At 36.3% G+C, this 23,627-nt stretch overlaps 1 protein-coding gene across 1 annotated transcript in view; it reads left to right on the top strand.

Annotated features, from left to right (window-relative positions):
* The window catches only part of arhgef12b (Rho guanine nucleotide exchange factor (GEF) 12b), an 87,899-nt gene that overhangs the window by 57,978 nt on the left and 6,294 nt on the right, over nt 1-23,627 (top strand). The window contains 24 exon segments of the mRNA XM_051893387.1: nt 16-58; nt 2,106-2,238; nt 2,351-2,488; nt 4,292-4,324; nt 5,581-5,695; nt 5,788-5,893; nt 6,827-7,033; nt 8,014-8,158; nt 9,426-9,461; nt 11,288-11,439; nt 12,509-12,655; nt 12,751-12,773; nt 12,775-12,837; nt 14,884-15,009; nt 15,140-15,254; nt 16,367-16,467; nt 16,546-16,623; nt 16,762-16,837; nt 17,748-17,915; nt 18,113-18,200; nt 18,578-18,655; nt 18,733-18,827; nt 20,168-20,425; nt 21,841-22,083. Coding sequence (XP_051749347.1) covers nt 16-58; nt 2,106-2,238; nt 2,351-2,488; nt 4,292-4,324; nt 5,581-5,695; nt 5,788-5,893; nt 6,827-7,033; nt 8,014-8,158; nt 9,426-9,461; nt 11,288-11,439; nt 12,509-12,655; nt 12,751-12,773; nt 12,775-12,837; nt 14,884-15,009; nt 15,140-15,254; nt 16,367-16,467; nt 16,546-16,623; nt 16,762-16,837; nt 17,748-17,915; nt 18,113-18,200; nt 18,578-18,655; nt 18,733-18,827; nt 20,168-20,425; nt 21,841-22,083 — 2,767 coding nt within the window.

A 23,627-nucleotide genomic window follows, 5' to 3' on the forward strand; every position in this document is an offset into this window, starting at 1 on the left:
GTTGTTTTTAAACAGAGCTTGAAAGTAACAGTACCCGAATCCATCATCACTGACCTGGGTGAGTTCAAACCTCTAAATACTAGGACTGTCAATAGATTAAAACATTGTTTAATCACCTTTTTTTTTTACATGAATGGAAATGATAGGCTGATAAGACTGCTGTTCAAACCCCGACCTTCAACTTAAAATCTCATTGTTTCATAGAAATGTTTTAGGACCAACAAGAATGTTGATCCAGTAATATTTCCTACTTGGAGAAATCATAATAAACTTGGGGTCTGTCTGACTAAGTGGGGCATTACTAATTTATATGTTATGTTGATGTCTGTAATGAATCTAGGATGTTACCAATAAATTCCTCTTTCATAGGGATGTACTGATGTTCTGCTTGATACTGATAAGTCAATGATTATTTTCATGTTATGAATGATAACCTATAAATGACTAATATTATATCAGAAACACTTTACAATAAGGTTTCATTGGTTAGTTTACTACTTTAATAATATGAACTAAGAATGAACAGTACTTCTACAGTATTTATTAATTAGTTAATGTTAATTTTAACATTTACTAATACATTATTAAAATCTACATTATTAAAATTACTAAAAATGTATTTGTTAACATTAGTTAATGCACTGTGTACTAACGTGAACAAACAGCTGGATTTTTATTAACTAACATTAACAAAGATTAATAAATACTGTAACAAATGTCTCGCTCATTGTTGGTTAATACATTAAAGGTGCAATATGTAAGAATTTTGCAGTAAAATATCCAAAAACCACTAGGCCAGTGTTATGTATTTCGTTCACTTGAGTACTTACAATATCCCAAATGTTTCCAACTATTTGTAAATCGTGAGAAAAATGCAATTTTAACCAAGGCTCCGGGATGTGTGAGGAGTCGCCTGTCAATTGCGTCATATCTGCATTACCCTCGGTTTCCGGTTTTATTTTGTAGAAACCATGGAAACACTAAAGACGCTTTAATATTTACATGTTTTAATAGACGAGGGAACAACTGTTTGGTTACATTTATAGACAGAAAACTAATTGTTGTTATATAGCTCAACACGTTTAGTCTTATTGTTTAAATCTAATTTTCTTGATTTTTTTTTTTTTTTTTTTTTTTTTTTTTTTTTGGTGAGTACCATGCCTCAGAGAAAAACACTATTTTGTCAAGTAGCTAACATAGCATAATAAGATGCAGCTTTATTTTTAGTAACAGTAATACAGAATTTTCTCCATCATACAATACGTTTTAAAATTAATTGCATGCCATTTATCAACACAAGCCATCCAGCATTTAATATGATATACTAAAATTGATCTAGCTTACTTCAGTGTGCAACAAGTGTTGCACAGCAGCCGCCGAGCGAACACACAGAGTAACGTTATAACATCATTTTCAACACACTCAAATGTATCTAATATAATAAACAGAGCTGTGTTACCTCATACTCATGGCCAGAAAAGCGGAAGCAGCGCCGGCGACTGTGACATAAAAGTTTTGCTGCTCCTGAGGCATGTGTAGAGCAATCGCTCCAACGGCCTTGTTCAGCTCCCACAACACTTGGTCCTGCTCTGCTTCATACTACAGTAACGTTAATAATCGCATCCATAAACATGATTTCTTCCTGAGTCCTATCCCTATTGTTTCCACCGGCTGTGAGGTGAAGACCACATGTCCCAAGATTCCGCACTCAAACTTGGCGTCATCAAGCCTTTGTTTTGAATAGGCCTCTAGCGACCTCTAGCAGACAGAAAATCTTACATATTGCGGCTTTAACTAATGTTAACAATTGAGACCTTATTATAAAGTGTTACCATTATATCTTATATCTTTTAAGAAAATGAAACAAAATGTAACAAAAATAAAGCTACAAGTGAATTTATACATAATCTCTTTCTGCATAGGTTAGTGCTAGATGATGAAAGTAATTTAAATCTTAAAATAGGCAGAAGCTATTAAATCCAGTATGTTCAATCTTCACCATATCAGCTGATATCCAATGAGTTTTTTTGTTTGTTTGATATTTGAATTTCAGTTACGTTATCGTGTGACTGCATGACCTTATTTATGTGTTTGTGTAAATGTAGAGCGGACTGCACACTCAGTTAATGCAGAACGGAAGAGGCCGGAGCCCATCTCAGAAGATGTCCACCGACAGTACGTGCAGCAGCTGCAGGACACGCTTCTACCTGACATCCAGAAGAACCTAGAAGACTTCAGGTAAGATGCACTCTAATCCACATGCACTCTACAACTCCAATTTACCAGCACAAATGTAAGTGGAAACTTTCTCCTCCACTGTGTTCTCTCATGTATTATTTGTATATCTCAGGCAAAAACGCAGTATGGGTCTGACGCTGGCTGAAGCGGAGTTAGCCCGTCTGGATACGGAGAGAATGAGAGACCGCGTGGCTCCGGAAAAAGAGCGATCCTGTGCAGAGCACATCATCTCTAAGATAGAGGATGTACTGTAAGTGCACGTGCACATGCTGACATATGTATGTGAATGTATTTGTCCTCATTTACTTTATTGTCATTGTGTCTGGTGGTTGGTGGTCACACACACTACAGATCACTATCATTTACATACCCCTTTTACATACCCCAGGCATCCTGGGTACTGCTTTTCCATAGTTTATATGCTATCGTTATGTTGATGACCTTTAGTTCAACATATTTACTTATTCTGCCACAATTCTTCCTCTTCACTTCTCTTCCACTTCATTTTTATATATATATATATATATATATATATATATGTATGTGTGTGTGTGTGTGTGTGTATATAGTATATATATATATATATATATATATATATATATATATATATATATGTAAAAAACACTGTATATATAGTGGTCTTTTAATGGTCTTAACCATTTTAATCACAAATCACTGGTCAGGAAATTAGCAGGAATTACACAAATACTAAGTAACTTAGCATGGAATAGACTTCCCCTTTGTTTTCTTTAAAAGTTTAAGCCATGTGGGTAAACTTGCAGACAGCTTTTTACAGGAAGAAGTCAGTGTTGTTCCTCTTAATGTAAATGGCTTCAAACAGTTCATGAGTAGCTGAAAAATGTCTCCCAGTTCATTTGAGTTTAATTGTGGGAAACAAGCCATTCTGTAATATTCTTCTGTACTCCAAAGCATTAAATGCTTTTCACAGTAAAGTAGCTCACCAATACCAGCAGCTAAAAAGGTTTCCCACACAATGACACCACTTCCTCCATGCTTTATTGTGGTAGAGATGCCTTTATTATTATATTTCTTACCAGATATTCAAAGACGCCGCTCTGGAGCATCACCCTGCTACTCGTGTTTCATTATGATTCATCACTCCACACAACTCTGCTGAACCACTGTGAATAAAACTTCCCATATTCTGCCAAAAACGTTTTTTCTGAGACAGCAGTGTCTTTTTAAGTAGTGCATTTGCTGAAATTTTGCTAATTTCCTGACCAGTAAGTTGTGGTTAAGACAATTAAAAGCTTAGTGTTTAGCCATTTTTTGCTTTTGTAACGGGTCAGTATGTAAACTAAGCAGAACTGTGTATGTCTTCAGTCAGATAGTTGACTCATTGCAACTGGGTTGACAGTTTAAGCTTGTTCCTGTCTCATAAATATAACCAAAATGAAGATAAAGTAAAAAAAAAAAAAAAAAAAAGCAGCATTTATTTGTCTTATCTGAGTTCACTTCCTAAATGAATAGTGATGTCATTTTGACCAAATTCTTGGAATAGTACATTATTTTAAGAAGGGTTCGCGCATGGCATATTCATTGTTGGTCATTATTTATACGTACTGTATATGGGACACAACATGATCCCGTTTGACCCAAAGATTGACTAAACTGGGATTAAAATTGGGATTTATAACTCACAATTGCGCGTTATAAACTCATAATTGCGAGATATAAACTCATAATTCTCGCGATTGTGAGTTATAAAAGTCCAATTCTGAGGAAAAAAAGACTGACTTTTTTCTCAGAATTGAGAGTTTATATCTCGCAGTTCTGTCTTTTATAACTCACAATCGCAAGAATTGTGAGATAAGATTTGAAATAAGATACTTTTTTTTTTTTCTCAGTGGTGGAAGCAAGCTTCCATACTAATATGATAGCATTGAAATTAAACTTACTGTTGTAGTATCTTTAGATTTAAACCAAAAATGGGTAAATAATTTTTACACACAACACATCAAATGAAATGTAAAACTCACTGAGAGTTGTCTCTCTCACACTTCAATAAATTGCTACTTATGTTTTGTTTCAGATTGACGTCGCAGGCCACAGAGGAAGATAAGTGGTAAGGGGAATTCTCATGTCCTCTCTCTTCCACGAACGACATATTACATCACCCTAAATTAACCCCTGAAACACTGCCCACCCTCATAGATTGAAACTAAATCCTACGTCACACTAAAAGTATGAGTGTTTAGTAAAACAGTACAGTTTTACCTTATTTCATAAAGTAGTAAAATGAAAACTTAAAGTATTAAAAGGTATTAACAAGGAGGCAAAACCAGCTACAAATCACACTAGCTCTATAGTTTCCTTCCCACCAGTTTTAGCTGCAGTCTTGTGAGTGGTGTGTAGTTGCAGCATATGATCGGTCAGGAGCCCATATGGGTGGCAGCAGCAGGGACTGAGGCGTTGTGTGTCCGCCCAGATGGCACGCAAGAGGCTGGAGCCTCATGAAGCCTCTGACAGGAGCTTGTGAGGGCTATTTCTGCTCTGGCACTGACTGCGGTTACGCATTGTACAAGTCATCTGTTTGGCTTGTAAGTGTTTGTGAGAACAGCTTTGTAAGTTCTTCGGCTGGGGTCCTAGCTGTCAGAATAATTTTCTGCGCACTGTAAAGTATTTCAACATGGACTGAACCGAGCTCTTGCTCCCCCTGCTGGAAATGACAGATAATGATTTCTCAAAATAGTCCGTTTTAAACTACAATGTTTAAGTCAAAGGCTTTATTGGAACAACGACATTAGCTAGTAAGTTTTGGCTGAATGATCGACACTTGGGTATTTATACAGATATAATAACGCAACGTGAATGCAATACTATTCTTTATACTTCAAATCAGGGATTTGAACAAATTTCAATTATTAAAGGGTTAGTTCACCCAAAAATGAAAAATCTGTCCTCATTTACTCACCCTCATGTCGTTCCAAACCTGTAAGACTTTTGTTCATCTTCGGAATACAAATGAAGATATTTTGAATGAAATCTGAGAGATTTCTGTCCCTCCATTGACAGCTGCGCAACTACCACTTTGACGCCTTAAAAAGTCCATAAAGAGATATTTAGTCCAAATTTTCTGAAGAAACACGATCACTTTATATGATGAACAGATTGAATTTAGGCTTTTGTTAATAGGCTTTAGTTATTAGGCTTTAGTCACTTTCACTTTCGCTAGGTATGTGGACTTCATTTGTGTTCCGAAGATGATTGAAACTCTTACGGGTTTGGAACGGCATGAGGGTGAGTTATTAATGACAGAATTTTCATTTTTGGGTGAACTAACCCTTTAAATTTCTCTGATTCTGTCATTCTCTCTCACAGTAGCACCATGCAATTTGTCATACTGTCATATATGAAGCAGCTCGGTGTAAAAGTGAAGGAGTCTCGAGGGTTGGAGCACAAGCCCAAGCTAATGAATCTTTTCCCTAAGATAAAGGTACAAACTCTCAGCAAACATCATCACTCTGTCTCCAAATGACTCCATGAAACCAAAGAAACCAAACCAGTGTCTCTTTGCTCTCTCAACAGAAAAGTATAAAGCCTGAGAAAGATGGAAGTGAGGAGAAATCAAAGAAAACACGGTTTCCTAGCGTCTTCCCTCAGAGACGGCCGAGCAGGATTGATGCTTCATCACGTAAGTTGATGGTTAATTTTAATGAACGGTTACATCAGTGGTTCTCAACCTTTTTGAATCAAAGGCCCACCATTGTCCAACACAATTATTTGAAGGCTCCTCATATTAGTTATTTCTGCTCTAATTGACAACACTGCTCGTTTTCAGTGTTGATATATTAAATTAATTAACCACAAATATTTTTGTTATTCCAAAAATACAATTTACACAAACAGTGTACATCTTGAAAATTATAAGTGAACTTAAAAGGGATAAAAATGAAAAGGGAAAAAAATTAACCGTCAATTCCCAGAAAAAATGTTCATCTTTGTTTTGTGTCAGTTTCTGTTATAGTGAAATTTTTGTGTGGCATCATTCAGTTCCTTGTAAAGTGATTTCGGGTTTATTTAACTTCCCTGTATGTGACCATTTTTTAAAGGCAACCACCTATTTGAAGAGACACATACTATTTAGGATTTTACTGCTGCTATATTTTTTGATATATATATATATATATATATATATATATATATACATACATATAAATACATATATATACATACATAGTTTTTGTTTGTTGTTACAACACCAACATTTTATATACCTGTGAAATTTCAATACCATAGTTAAAACTACTAGCACAATTATTATCAAGTTTAAACACAAGACAAGTAAACAGTCAGTAATAAAATAAATCCAATAGAACAAATGGAATATGGAATAAACAGTGCTTTAAGTTTTTCAGATTGAACTAACAGTAATGTTCAGAAATTAAATAAGGTGATCAAATGTAAAAAGACTGCATATTCTTCACTGAATTAAATATATGTTCTCCCAATTGTATATGTTTTGTCCTGACTCTACATCCACTTAAGACAATTCTGGCAGCTGTCCTGATTGGGCAGTCCTTATTGTTAAGATCTTTGTTTTCTCTCTCCGTCTCTTGCACCGCAGTCAGCAAGGCTCTGGAGACTAGGCCGCGTCTGACAAAGCCTCAGCTGCCGTTGGGCACTGGAGAGCAGGCAGACGGGTCGTCTCCTCCTATACGGGGCAGTCAGTCCAGTGAGGGCTCAGATGGCACCACTGCCCTGGTCACGTCACCTCCTTACAGCGCTCCAGCAGCACAGGGCATAGACGGCATCAGCCGAGAGTCTGAAACTGGTGAGAGACGCTTCTCAAATCATTGCTGTCAAGTGTCTTTGGTCCACTGACAGATTTGTATCAAAGAAAGAAGATTTGAATTAAATTAATTACATGATATGCTAATTAATAACCTAGCTGATCATGTAAATGTATTGGCTGAGAAAAGCTCCCCAATGAAGATCAACCAATTAATTTTCTTGGTAACTCTTTACAATAAAGTTCCATTTGTTAAGATTAGTTAACATGAACTAGCAATGAAAAATACTTGTAAAGCATTTATTAACCTTTGCTGATGTTAATTTAAACATTTACTAATACATTATTAAAATCAGAAGTTAAGTATGTGTTAATATTATTTAATGGACCCAAGTGAACTAACAATGAACAGTTGAACGTTTTATAACTAACGTTACCAAAGATTAATAAATACTGTAACAAATGTATTTCAATGCATTAACTTCATGTTAACTTAATGACTGTTATCATCTCTGTCATTATCTGCCTCTTCTTCTCCTTTCCTCAATATTTGTGTATCTTAATTCTTGACTTAAGATTTGAAAAAGATTGTACGTGAAGTTACCATGATTACTAAACAGATAGGATAGGGTTCTTAGTTATGATGTTATGTAATACAGCCCCAGGTTTGTATTTAGATGGAGGTTTTTTTGTTTTGTTTTCTTTGTTCTCCTGGTTATTGGGGTCATGACTCAGGTCTGCTGACTAATCCTTTTCAGAAAATAATTGGCCAGTTTTACTTGAAATGATGTGCTTTTTATTTGGAGATGGTCAAATTGTGCCCACGTTTAGAGAGAAAGTTTGTTTCAATGGGAAAGGCCTTTATTTGTGTGCATAATTGGATTGTTTTTCTTTTTTTTTCTTTCTTTTTTTTGGGGGGGGGGGTTAATGGTCAAAACATCTGTCTTAAAGAAGGCTCCTTCAATTTAGCACTGATTTGAAGAGCTTCTGACACATTGTGCATCTCTCTGACTGTGGATTAGGTGGACTTCCCTCTTCTGCACTGGCTAGACTGACAGAGGGTTCCATCCCAGGAGATCCGCAGGACTCCTCCTCTTCAAACACTCACTTTGACTTCAGCCCCTATACACTGGAGCATCTACAGGAGGAGGAAGCTGAGACAGACAAGTGAGTCAAGCGATCTCCATCCAGGCTCATCTTAATAAAATCACTTTTTCAAACTGCGCACAATTCAGATTTATCAAATCACATCTGTGTTCCATTTGCTCAGTCACTTTCTTGTATGTCCTCATCAGTTAAAGTGTGTCCTCATCAATGTGAAGCGTGTGACTCTTGAATATAATTTGCATCTTGAAAGAGGAAAATCTGACATTTCATACTGATTTCCAAAATTTCCAAAAATCAAATTTTAATCAGATATAACCACATTTAAATAATTTTTCTGTTCACATTACAAAAGCTGAAACTGGTTTGATTCTGAACTACACTACCATTCAAAACCTTGGGTCAAGTGGTTTTTATTTATTTATTAAGTTATCTATTTATCTATTTTGAAAGAAAATATACCTTTTATTCAGCAAGGGCAGATTAAATTGATAAAAAGTGTCTGTAAAGACATTTTTAATGTTACAAAAATTTCTATTTTAAATAAATGCTGTTCTTTTGAACTTGCTATTCATCAAAGAATCCTCAAAAAAAATATCACGGTTTCCAGAAAAATATTAAGCAGCACAACTGCTTTTAACACTAACAATAACAAGAAATGTTTCTTAAGCACCAAATCAGCATATAAAATGATTTCAGAAGGATCATGTGACACTGAAAACTGGAGTAATAGCTGCTGAAAATCCAGATTTGACATCACAGGAATAATAAAACTTTTAAAATGTATAAAAACAGAAATTATTTAAAATTGTAATAATATTTCACGAAATTACAATTATTTTTGATCAAATAAATGGAGCCTTGGTGACCATAAGAGACTTCTTTTAAAAACATCTTACTGACCCCAGACTTTTGAATAGTAGTGTATATAAGATATATACATCCCTGTGCTTGGCAGAATTATCACTCCAAAACATTAGTTTGCATTGAAAATGGATTTGTGTTAAAAGCAGAGCAGTCGTTGTCTCATAATCAGGCTGTTTAGAGTAAGAGCAGTCTTGTCTGTCTCAGTGGCCACAATACAGGCCTCACAGCTATTTTTGTTCCTTATGTCTCCGTTGTGACGATGCACATGCAACGTCTGAAACAAAGCATTGCTCTGTGATGCTCTCCTCTGTAAATGATCTTATTGGGACAGACACAGAGAATTAAGCTTGTGCCTCATGACTGGGGCTCTTGAGGAGAGAAAGGGAATGCTGACGACATGCGGCTTTTAGGATGTTGTGATTGTTACTATTGCATGGTAATTGAAATGTGATTTACCTTACAGGACGCAGGATACCGGCACCCCCAGGTCTGACAAGAGGTGAGTGCTCTCTGCTTTCGTGGTCGACCAGTGTAGGTTTTTCAGTGGTGATGCTGTTATCATCTCTTGGCCATTAACAATAACATCAACAATATGGGCAATAAACTAACTATTCATATATATAATATGTCTAATAAAATAGAAAAAAAAAAAGTTCACTAGTGTTTTCAGAATTTTGGATCCCACTGTAAAAGATAATATAAAATGCTGTGGTTTGATATACATAAAATGTACTTAAACACTTACATATTGACACCAGATTGTTGTGTGAGTAATGTTTTTTTATATGCGTTTATATAACAGTTCTGATCCTCGAATCTGATTGGCTGAGAGGCCTTCTAGGAATACAGTATTGCACAAGTCTCAGAACTGGGACTGATCACCGTTTGTCCCAGCGAACGGCAATAGCGGTGGCTAAACATGAGATATTGGCTAAACATGAGATATAATTCATTTTGGGTATATCTAACAGCCATTCTTTGGTCTCGTAAATCTATTATTTGTCCCTGTGCAAATCGTTTTGGCAGAGGGCAGAGTTTCATAACTTTATATTTTTATTTAAATTTAAAGGCACAATATGTAAGATTTGTGGATTAAAATATATATATAAAAAAAATACTAGAACAATGTTATGTATTTTGTTTTTGACTTGTATACTTACATTATTTCAAATATTTCCAACGACGTTTCACTGTGTTTCACCGTGTCACTGCTTTGCCTGTCATTGACATCATATCCACGTTACCCTCGATTTCCGGTTTTACTTGCGTAGAAACCATGGAAACACCAAAGACGCTTTCATATATCATGTGTTTTATTAGACAGGTGAGCAACTGTTTTAGATACCTTTATAGACAGAAAAATAATCATTGTTTTATAGCTCAACACGGTTAGCCTTATTGTTTGAATCTCTTGTTTTTTTTGATTTACCATGAGTAACATGTTTGTACATGCCTCAGAGACACTATTTTGTCAAGTGGCTAACATAGCATAATCAGAAAGAGCTTTATTTGTAGTAACAGTAATACAGCATTTTCTCCACCATACAATACATTTTAAAATTAATTACATGCCATTTAACAACACAAGTCATCCAGCTTTTATTAATATAATATTCTAATATCGATCTAGCATACTGCAGTGTGCAACAAGTGTCATACCAGCCACCGAGCGAACTCACAGTGTAACGTTATAACATAACTTTCAACACACTCAAATTTATTTTAGTACAATTGTTTTGACCAAGTAAAACAGCGCTGCATTACTAAACAATTTTAAGCGGCAGCAGCTGACTGCTGCATATAAACATAATAAAAACATGAATGTAAAATGTCCCAGGCTCTCTGCCCCGCCCTGTTTCATACCACAGTAGCGTTAATAAAACTTTTAATACGTTAGCTCAACCATAAACATGATTTCTGCCTGAGTCCCATCAGATTGCTTTCCATCGGCTGTGGAGGTGAAGACGACAACTCCCATGATTCCACGCTCATTCACAATGTCATCATGCTAAGCCTTTGTTGTTGTTTTGAATAAGCGACCTCTAGCGACAAAACTTACATACTGTGCCTTTAATTATGTGCCTATGACCGAATCACAGCAGTGCTAATATAGAGCAATTTCACACTAAAGTACAATAAAATTTATTATATCATAAAAATATAATCATTTTACAACAATCAACTTCATCTCCAAAGCTGCTCCAAGAGTTCACAATAAAGCCTGTTATTGTCCACATTTTAATAAATTGTTAAATTGTTCAAATTGATTAGACATGCATTTGATGAACATGTTTTCTCATTGTGTTTGTCGTGTTTGTACCGCAGGATGGAGCCGCTGGGCTCTGGAGAAGTGCAGAGTGAGGATGATCAGTGTGCTGAGGTAGAGCTGGAGCCTTCTAACTGGCAGACGCTGGTGAGCAGAGACGTCCTGTCCACACTTACCCCTCAGGAAATCAAGAGACAGGAAGTCATCAATGGTGAGCAACAAGTCTGGTTTACTGTGTGAGAAGTTTTCTTCTAATTTTTAATTACTTTTCATAAATTAAAATCAAGCTATATGATATGGACAAATGATGAACACTTTGTTCTTTATTAAATATCAGACAAATTGTTATACAGTTCAAGACAAGTCACCTTCTGTTGTGCTACATGGATCTCTTGCCATTAGTTTCATGCTATTATTACATTAATGTTTCTACCATTATTAATTAAAACTGTATATGTAACACGAGTAACATTTTGTATATATATTTTTTTTACATATTTTATTTTTACTTTATTTTAATGTTACTTTACTATTTTCTTACTTTTAGTTCAACTAAAAATTAATAACAGTATTTGCGATAGATACTAAGTGTAAATAGTAGTTAGATACTATTTATACTTTGGGCCAATAGTGTCAGATACTCAGTGTATTGTAGTATATTATAAAACAGTATGCAATAATATCAACATATTCAGTGTATATGATTATATTTATTAAAAATATTTATTATAGTATGCTGCCTTACTATACTATTATAATCCCTAAAGCCCTCCCCTACACCTATCCCAACTCTACCCGATAAACACTTTATTCCCGGTAATACATACCTGTTAGGCACTTTATTTCCACTTTTCGAATATTTTATTATTTTTTATTTAAAATAAGCAATGGGAAAAGGGAGAAGAATTAGTTCGGAAAAAGGTGGATTCGAGCTTGAGTCGGTCGCGTCAAAAGCTAACGCCACCTGCCTTACTCTCCACCCCACTGCTCCTGTTATCAGTGGGATTTCTTTTGTAATTTTGTCTGACTCGATCAGACAAGGTGGGCGGAGTTAGTGTAAATAGCCTCTGCCAACAAGCCGGGCTATTTGCACTAGGTGTAAAAAAACACTCTGAAAATGAATTCCCTTACATTATTACAGGAAAAAGTATTCTGATTACTCTCAACAGTGCATAAGCATACATTCTGTTTGAGAAGCTTGTAAACTTGCTCAGGGGAAATTTACGATTGCAAACCATCCTGTGTGACCGCTTCTCTCCTCCACATCATTGCTTTTACAGAGTTGTTCTACACTGAGAGAGCACACGTTCGAATGATGAAGGTTCTGGAGAATTTGTTTTACCAGCCGCTGATCAGAGAGACCATCCTGCCTCCTGCAGACATCAAAAGCATCTTCAGCAACCTTGAGGAGATCGTTCAGCTGCACAGTAAATATCATAACTTCATAGACTCCCTAAATCCTTGAACACTTCTGAAATAAGCATGCCTTCTAAACACTGTCTTCCTTGTCTTCTCACTTCAGTGTCTTTAACGGAACAAATGGCCTGCTGTTCGGAAGAAGAATGAGACTGCACTCATTGACTCATTAGGAGACGATCTGCTTTCCTGGGTAAGAAAGGAAGAGATACAGTGGCAAATATGTATTAGGGTGCTTTCACGCTGCCAATTTAGTTTGAAACTCGGCACAGTTTGCATGAAAAACAAAGAAGAGCGCTGAAGAGCATGTATGGGCTCGAATGTACTTGCAATGCAGAATGCTTTTATGATGCAAGATTAATGTAAACAGTCCACTGCAAACACCCTTGTACTTCGCTTCAACCTTATCGAACTTTATGAATGATTATTTTTTAGAAGGTTCCCTGGTTTGATTATAAAAGGTAACATGGTGTGGTATAGCTGTGCTGGGCAACGCTGGTAAAATGACGCTAACCTCTCATTCACTGATCCACTCCTCGCTACGCTCTGCTCACACGCTCTGATAATAATAGCTTTGTAGGACTATACATTATTTGGATAATTGGTCAAAAATAAATAAATCTGGTAAATCTGATTCTGTTGCATAGAACTGAATACAGAATAATATCTTGATATTTAATATTAATATATTTTCTGTCCAATTTTAGTGTGTTACTTTCAATAAAAGTGTGGTTATTTTATTGGTCTGTATTTTTTAAATTCAGTATCATTAAAATTATTTAATTTCACTTAAAAAACGGTTAGTTCCTGTCCTTGATTCTGATTGGTCAATAGCTGTGTTTTATTCACGATAAAACATGGCTATGACCGCTTCACCCAACGGTTCTGTGTATCACTACACAACACCCTTAGCAACCACTCTTAGCAACGTAAACTGTTTGTTCTCAATTGATATTGTTCATTGAAGCTTACTGTATTATGTATTGTGAGAAAAAGATCGAGTGAGCAAGTTTATTACCTGCATTCAGATTTAGCATTTTTCTTCAGGTCAGTCCTATGTTCATAATCAAAAAAATCTGTTTAAATGTCTGATGTATTATCTTGTCCTTTTAACAGTTAAGAGGTTTTCTCGTGACTGACAGCGCTAGTCAAAGCATTTGTCAGTTGCGTCTTGTTCCGTGTTCACAACAATTCAGTCTTTTCAATGTTAAAGTCTTCGCTACTGACTGACTCACTCATAAAGACAGTCTTTGCCGCCATCTAATGGCGTAATATTGTAACTTCTGTTGCTGTTCACAGTCGGACAATTTTTCTGGCGGAAGGAAGGCTTTTAGTGATTTTACTGCATTGACATATTTTTTGGCTTTAATATTTGTATTGTGTGGTAACCGTTTTATAAAAGCAATAAGGTACTCGAGGCTAGTGCTGTATCGTGAATAGCTTTGCGTCGTTCCTAACAACACCCTTCAGCCGTGACTTAGGGCCCGTCCACAAGGAGACGAGTTTAACTGTATACACAAAACTTTTGTATCGTATAGGCATTTTGTCCAGACGAATCCGAAGGTGAAGGTGAAACCGATATTTTTTGAAACCGGGTCCCAGAGTGGATAAATCTGAAAACGACGCCCTTGCGTTTTCGTGTGTACAGAAACGATGATGTCATCACCCCACATGTCGACCCTATAGTCAGACACCGCTAACAGCACAAAACAGCAACAACAACAATAGCGGATTCTAGATGCTTGTGTTCGTGCTGCAGGAGCTACTGAGCCAAAATACAGCATTATTTCTAAGCTTTACTAAGGTTTCTAAACAGCGTGCAAGGTTTATGCGCATGCTCCAAGTGCATTTTTAGTGTATCCCTGTGGCAGAATTACAGCGCTGCATACTGGCATGTATACTACATCGTTTTAAGTCAGTTTCAGTGGTTTCGTGTACGCAGATATTTCTTGAGATGAGGAGAAAAAAAAAAACGGATAGGGAAAGCTCTGGCTTTGTGTGGATGTAGCCTCATTCACGATACAGCACAGCCTCTCATACTTTATTGCTTACTAAAAAGTCTCATATTAATACAATTATACAAAAAAGCTAATTTAGAATAAGAAACAAATCATTTTTAAAAAGCATTTTTGGTTTCGGTTTTCGGTCAAGTGCAATTTACATTTCGGTGCATACCTATCAGTTACTATTAGATTTTCCAGCAGGGAAGTTTCACACTAGCTTGTGTCTTTGCCCACAGTTCAGTGGGGAAGAAGAGGCGAAGATCAAGAGAGCTGCGGGCACGTACTGCAGTAATCAGCCTTTCGCCCTGGAACTCATCAAGAGCAAACAGAAGAAAGACCAGCGCTTCAACGCCTTCATTCAGGTCAATGGCATACTAGTCCAGTGCTTGCTTTTATAACTGTATGTAACTCTACTTGCTTTCGGTCGTGTGTGTGTGTGTTTTGTATCTGGCTGTTGCTAGATGGTAAAGTGGTAAAGTGTTTGTATTGCAGGAGGCGGAGAGTAACCGTAATTGTCGCAGGCTGCAGTTAAAGGACATTATTCCTGTGGAGACTCAAAGACTTACAAAGTATCCCCTTCTGCTGGAGAACATCGCCAAATACACGGGTACAGCAGCCTCTTCTTTCTTCAACATTCATATTACATTTGCTGTCACAGCTGATTACAAAAAATTTGATTTTAGGCTTGTTGTTCAAGTGTAATGTCTAATACAGAATACACACATTAGTACATAATATTATAATTAATAATAATAAATAATGAATATTAAAATATCTGTAAAATATGACAAATAATCTTTACCATGTTATGTTTTCATTTGCAAAAATATATATTGAATTATTAATATCTTAAATATTAAGATATCTGCAAATATGACAAATATTCTTTACCATGTTACAGTATATTCTTATCATTAGCAAAAATACATATTATATATTATAATTAATATCTTAAATATTAATATATCTGCAAATATGACAAATATTCTTTACCATGTTGTCCTTTTCATTAGCAAAAATACATAATATTATAAATAATATTACTATCTTAAATATTAAGATATCTGCAAATCTGACAAATATTTTTTACCATGTTATGTTCTTATCATTAGCAAAAATACATATTATAATTAATATCTTAAATATTAAGATATCTGCAAATCTGACATAATCTTTACCATGTTATGTTCTTATCATTAGCAAAAATACATAATATAATTCATATTAATATCTTAAATATTAAGATATCTGCAAATCTCACAATTTTTCTTTACCATGTTATGTTCTGATCATTAGCAAAACTACATAATATTATAATTAATATTTAAAATATCTGCTAATCTGACAAAAAATCATTTACCATTTCATTAGCAAAAAAACATGTTGCTGTACTGCCACTGTGTTTGTCTCCGAAACAAAGACTAATCTCTTTTCAGATGTAGCGCAGTCTGTTTTTGTTTATGGTGTTCACATATGAGCCAAAATTAGCATGAACCACTCTGAGGCCTGTTTCACACATTTTGCATCTGTGTAACATCAGCAGCAGACTAATGTAGTGCTTTCACATGAACTGCAACCAGTTACAGCCATAAATTATAAAACAGCCATTTAAAATTGGCCAGTGATAATTATTAGAAACTAAATTGTCATGAAATGTAAGTTTTGAATGGAGTAGAGCAAATCACATTCCAAGACATGTCAAATTTTCACATACAACAGAGGACCCTGAGGAGAGAAGTAAAGTGAAACGGGCTGGCGAATGCTGTCGGAAGATTCTCACTCACGTCAATCAGGAGGTGAAAGAAGCCGAGAACAAACAGGTGAGTAAATAACACAATGGGCGCCTGACCTCAGATCAGGCCATGTTGAACTGATCCCTGATCATCTGCTGTCCCCAGAGATTGGAGGACTACCAGAGACGACTGGACCTGTCCTCACTGAAACAGAGCGAGAACCCCATGATAGCAGAGTTTAAGGTCAGACCTCATATTTAACTAATTGAAATCCATTTTATCAACATCTAACTTAAAAAAAAATAAATAAAAAAAATAAAAAAGTTGCATAGCAAATTATCACTCACTACCAACAAAATGATGATTTTACTCTCTATCTAGAACTTGGACTTGACTAAGAGGAAGATGGTTCATGAGGGACCGCTATCCTGGAAGGTCAACAAAGATAAAACTATTGGTGGGTGTGGCTTGTCACAGAATTCACCCTTGACCAAACTCAAATTAGAAATGTCTTCAATGGGTGATATCATGGAAAATATGATTTTATATCATTATCATGTAGGTAATTTACATAAAGATCTCTTAAAGGTGCGGTAGTGAAAATAGCCTGTTTAATTCTGTAGAGGGAAATTATGAAAACCTAAATTATGACTATGTTTGGTGCAAGAAAGTTTGACTAACAGTATTAGTGAACATGAGGGCAAAAATTGAATGCTGCAAAAGTGTATAATATGGCATTCCCCTATTATGCTTTTTCAAAGGTTCTCAATTTTGTTTTCGGTGTCTTCTACAATAGACTCACATGCATCAAAAAACACATATATTTTTTTCATAATACACATTGTAGCATCTACTCTTTTTTCACAGTGTCTGAAATGGTTAAGTAAAGGATTCAGTCTCTCTAAACCCCTCATTTCCGAGAGCCTACTCTGCTCTGATTGGTCAGATGGCCCAGTCTGTTGTGATTGGTCTACCACTTACAGCATGTGTTGGAAACAAAAAACCTGAATTTCAGCTCCAGATGCTTGCTCAGCACTTGTAAACACAGTGATATGAACAGTAACGATGGCGTCGGCTTTACCCTATCAATTCGAGCCTGAGTCTTCACTCTTGTTACAAGTAGGTTTGTGCAGGAAGTAAGACTGGAATTACTGATGACTTGTTTCAGGAAGTTTAGAATCAGCCTTTTCTTTTGGGAGACAATAGCTCTATTATAGTGCATTCTGATCTTTAAACTTTGCAGACCTTTTACATTCACAGCGTTTATATAACACCCTACATGAAAGGTAGTGTCCGAGAAAGCATAATAGGTACACTTTAATGTAATATTAATGTGAAATGTTTACATATGGTATGTGTGTGTGTAGAGCTGTACACATTGCTGCTGGAAGATATATTGGTGCTACTTCAAAGACAAGATGAGAAGCTGATCTTAAAATGCCACAGTAAGAATCTGGCGGGCACCGCTGAGACCAAACACATCTTCAGCCCCATCATCAAACTCAGCACTGTGATGGTGCGCTCGGTCGCCACCGGTAAGCACTGCTTTTCAAAACAGATAAGACATTGTGAATGCTTGAACATGTATAAGATCATACTTTTGATCAAAACCTCAAAAAACATTTCTTCCATAATCAAATGAATTATAAAAGGTGTTTAATGGCCTCTTGATTAAAATAAAAGCATATTAAAGGGTAAGTTGAAATAACATTATCGTCTGAATGTCTTACAGACAACAGGTCGTTCTTTGTGCTGTCTATGTCTGATAATGGAGCCCAGATCTATGAGCTGATGGCTCAGACTGTATCTGAGCAGAAGACGTGAGTCCTGATCTTTTTAATCCACGATTCCTTTATATCTGCCCTTTTAGAGTGTCCGTAAATTATCTGTTACTCAGTTTAAGCGAACAAAATACTCCTCAGTATGTTTAGCCTCTAAAACAGTAGACGAATGTTTATTTACAGTTCACAAATGACCTATTATAGTTTTATTAATATTTTTAATTATTTTATGTGCTTTTGTTATTTTTATTTATTTTGTTATATATATATATATATATATATATATATATATATATATATATATATATTTCTATATAGCTTTAATTTTAGGAAACATATTTATTTCAGTTTTTTAAACATTTCAGTCGACATTAACACAGTGTCCTGTTTTGATTGTTTGATTTTCCAAACACTAGGTGGCAGTGTCTGATTACACAAAGAGCAGACTGCATGAAGACCAAACTACTCAACATCATTCCATTACCTCAGGCTGAGTGAGTTTAAGGTTTCTACAACATTTATATAATTTTTTAGGCAGCAAGTTAATGTAATAATATGACATGTTTTTCAGTGGGGAACGTGAAGAGGTCGAGTTGATGAACTCTGGTGTTCAGAAACTAAACAAAGACTCTGAGCCCATTTCTTTAGGGAGCATTCAGTCTCCAGGTAAACATTTTGTTTGTTTATTTTCATTTATCTCAGCTCACCACAGCAGGTTGTTATGCAGTGCATTTGACTGTCTGGCATTCATTAACTTCAGTAATACCAGCATAAAGTCTGATCTACATTTGCTCACTTAAACAGGAAGAGACCATATGACTGTGTACAGCAACCAGTGACAGATTTTCTTTTTCTTTTTTTTCTTTTTTAAGATGTGTAGTGTGAGTAAATATGAGATACCACAGTAATAGATGAGTAATAAAGCGGTAGTTAAAGGTGCAATATGTAAGAATTTTGCAGTAAAATATCCAAAAACCACTAGGCCAGTGTTATATATTTTGTTCACTTGAGTACTTACAATATCCTAAATGTTTCCAACTATTTGTAAATCTTGAGTAAATTGCAGTTTTAATCAAGGCTCCGGGACGTGTGAGGAGTCGCCTGTCAATTGCGCCAAAACCCGAAATAAAACCGGAAACCGCGTTACCCTTGGTTTCCGGTTTTATTTTGTAGAAACCATGGAAACACCAAAGACGCTTTAATATTTACATGTTTTAATAGACAAGGGAACAACTGTTTTGATATATTTATAGACAGAAAACGTATTATTGTTATATAGCTCAACACGTTTAGTCTTATTGTTTAAATAATGTACCATGCTTTACCATGCCTCAGAGAAAAACACTATTTTGTCAAGTAGCTAACATAGCATAATTTTTAGTAACAGTAATACAGCATTTTCTCCATTATACAATACGTTTTTAAATGAATTGCATGCCATTTATCACCACAAGCCATCCAGCATTTAATATGATATTCTAAAATCGATCTAGCTTACTGCAGTGTGTTACAAGTGTCTCACAGCAGCCACCGAGCGAACGCACAGAGTAACGTTATAACATCATTTTCAACAGTCAAATGTATCTAATATGATAAAACAGAGCTGTGTTACCTCATACTCATGACCAGAAAAGCGGAAGCGGCGCCGGCAACTGTGGCATAATAAAAGTTCTGCTGCTCGTGAGGCGTGTGTTGCGCAATCACTCCAGCGTCCTCGTTCAGCTCCCACAACACTCGGTCCTGCTCTGCTTCATACTACAGTAACGTTAATAACCGCATCCATGAACGTGATTTCTGCCCGAGTCCTATCCCAATTGTTTTCCACCGGCTGTGAGGTGAAGACGACATATCCCAGGATTCCGTGCTCAAACTTGGCATCATCAAGCTACGCCTTTGTTTTGAATAGGGCTATAGCGACCTCTGGCGGACAGAACATCTTACATATTGCACCTTTAATTCAAATAATTCAGATTTTTCTCTTCAATCTTGTTGTATATTTTCTGCAGAAAAAGATGACACTGAGGTCATGTCAACCCCACCTTCCAACACCAACCCATTTGAGACCAAATCTGATGAGGAGGATGAAGAGGAAGAAAACTCACTACAGGATCAGGCTGAAGATGATGAAGCATTCGAGGTGGCTGACCTGACCGATCGACTGACATTACTGAAGCAGCGCTCGAGGCTGGGCATCGCCATAGATGAGGACGAGGCCGAGGCCTTTGAGCTCCAGCCACTCAGAGCTGATGAAGCTCTCAGAACACGTGAGTAGAAGACATGACTGCTATGAGCTATCCCTCTCCCGATACACTGCAAACTTTATTTGGATAGGGACACTACCTAAAATCCAGTAAAACAACCTCTGAGATAAACTGTATCTCTATAAAGGCCCTTTCACACTGAGCGCGACGCGATAAAGCTAAGCAAATCGCCAACGAACGGAGCTTCCACACTGAAACGATTGATTGCCTTCAGCACCTGCACGATAGGTGGCGCTGACCGAGAATACATTTTTCCTTATGTATGCATCTCGTAGGTTTTCCCATTTGGCTTTAACTTTGTCACCGCTGCACAACATACAACAGTAAATTAAGATAAATAAAGTTTGGTACTACACAGGAACCATCATCGAGTGCGTGTAATAACTTCTGACTGCGATCTAAAGTGGATTTTGATTAAATAATGAGCAGACTTGCATTATTTGTAGTGTTTTATGAACTGAATGCTATACCTGCTTAGCATTTCTCATGTAAGCATCTCTCATTCTTTATTGTTATAAAAATACCCCAAGCCGCATAAAAAAAACACATATAGAACATATATTGTCGTAATCATATATTTATTTGGCTTCATGCTTCATCTGTAGAAACGTTTCTCTCAGTTATTTATGTGCGGAACTCAGAAGGAGGAAATGAAAACAATGACGGCATTCAGAAGGACAGGAATTATGATCTCATAATATGATTGACAGCTCTAGAGCGAACAAGCTCATCTGACTCATAACAGACACACACAGAAGAAAACAGAGCTCTGTATGCTGTTTCAAGCTCTTCAGATTGAATAATTTAGTGGAAAATGAAATTATATTCTGTATAAATAATGCAAGAATAAATCTGTTCTCAGACACCAAGTGCTCAGTGTGAAAAGGCCTTAAATCTGTAGGGCTGTTTTACGTTGACAGCGATTATGAAAATAGATTGATTCGACACACCTATGCTGAATGAAAGGAACTGCACTGGACAACTAGTTGTCTAGGTGCGGCTCAAACGTATTCTCTGCACTCGGTTACAAAGCATTTAAAATCGCGGTTTTGTCAAAGATTATATCAGGATTCAGTTCAGAACAATGATTAAAACAGATGGAGTAGATCCAGTCCATCAACACCCCCAAAGCTTTACAGTCCTTTACCTCTTCCTGGGTCGACATTTCATTCTGTAACGGCAGTTTTGATTTATATGCTCTTTAATGTTTGATGATCACATTATTTTACATGTATAAGCAATGCTTCTATCGCTTGCCAAGTTAACTAAAGGTTTACTCGACTAATCGGAAAATAATCAATAGATTAATCGTTGGAAAAATATATAGATGAATCGAAAAGATGAATAAATTTTCAAAATAATGTTAGTTACAGCCCTATAAATCTGTCAATTTCTCATCTTATTTGTGTGTTCTTTAGTGGCGACACTGAGGCAGCTCCTGATCAACCACATGTCCAGTCAGGAGGACACAGACAGAGACCCCGAGAGAGGAGAGCAACGGGAACACATGCAGAGGACGGGTTCTCAGCATGGGCCGGAGGACGGCGCTGCGGTTGGGTCCACTGTTGAGAACGGCTCAGAGAGGGGCGAGAACAGAGGGGAGAACACGCAGGAACTGCCCTCCGGAGACACAGGCTTCTTTGAGACGTCTGAGGATTGTGGTGCGTTTGTCTGGTTTTATGATATGATAATGACCAGCTGAATGCACATTATCCTGCTTATTACATGACTACATAACACATTAAAGGGGTGGTTTATTATGATTATGATTTTATGATTTCACTTTATATACTTTAGTTAGTGTGTAATGTTGCTGTTAGAGCAAAAAACAACATCTGCAAAGTTACGATGCTCAAAGTTCAATGCAAAGGGAGATATTTTCTTTTAAAGAATTCACTGTTTAAGGACTACAACAAATGGGGTAACACTTTACAATAAGGTTCATTAGTTAAACATTAGTTAATGTATTAACTAACATAAGCTAACCATGAGCAATACATTTGTTACTGTATTTACTAATCTTCGTTAACGTTAATGAAAATACAGTTGTTCATTGTTTGTTCATGTTAGTTAACAGTGCATTAACTGTTAACAAGATTTTAATAATGTATTAGTAAATGCTGAAATTAACATTAACTAAGATTAATAAATGCTGTAGAAGTGCAGTTCATTATTAGTTCATGTTAACTAATGTCAACTAATGAATCTTATTGTAAAGTGTTACCACAAATGGCTGGTAGGGACTACAACGAGCCGGGAAGTGTTAGTGACATCACAAACCCTAAAATATACATAAACCCTGGCCCCGAGAACACGCAACAAAGGGGTTGAGGCCATGCTTTAGAGAAGAGGAAGAGTTGTTGTAGTAGAGTGTTGTTACCATGCTATCATTTTACGCTTGACTGCTTCACAAACGATGGTCAGTTCAAGACTGGATTTGCACAAAAGATTAACATGACAGCACATGCTAGTCGATGAGTTGAATCAACTCCACAGCAACTACATAAATTTATCCACTGACCATTCAGAAACGTCCAGTTTCATTCTAAATGTTGTAGCTTCTTCCTGAGTCTCTCCATCAGTGTCCGACTCTGGTTTGAACAATGTAAGGCTGAACACGGTTACTGACAATCCTCATTTAGGTTGCGCAAGATTCTCCGGCTTTTTTATTGTTGAGCAACCAAAGTGTGAGCTGTTAAAGCTCTGCCCTCTTTTGGAAAGCGCCCGGAAGCAGCAGCTCATTTGCATTTAAAGGGACACACACAAAAATGGCGTGTTTTTGCTCACACCCAAATAGGGGCAAATTTGACAAGCTTTAATAAATGATCTGTGGGGTATTATGAGCTGAAACTTCAAAGACAAATTCTGGGGACACCTTTAATAAGTAAATGGATGTGAAATGTTGATTTTTGTTAAAAGAAAGACTACAGAGTAAAATGAGATATGAAACTAGCACAGCTGTGTAGGACATTGGTTGTGTGGTAATAAAGTTTAACAGTCTTTAATTTGGAAAAATATTTTCTGCAACAATTAAAACTAAACATGTTTAGTTACAGTACTAACAATTATTAGCTGGTCACAAATAGTGGATTCAGTTTATGTGATGTTTCATCCACACCAGTAGGTGTCACTATAAAGACCAAGACTACTGCTACATTGATCAGTGAAACAAACTCTCAAAATAAGTAATTACTTTGCAACCCTT

Source organism: Ctenopharyngodon idella, chromosome 5 (genome assembly GCF_019924925.1).
Source record: "Ctenopharyngodon idella isolate HZGC_01 chromosome 5, HZGC01, whole genome shotgun sequence".
NCBI classification, from domain to species: Eukaryota; Metazoa; Chordata; class Actinopteri; order Cypriniformes; family Xenocyprididae; genus Ctenopharyngodon; species Ctenopharyngodon idella.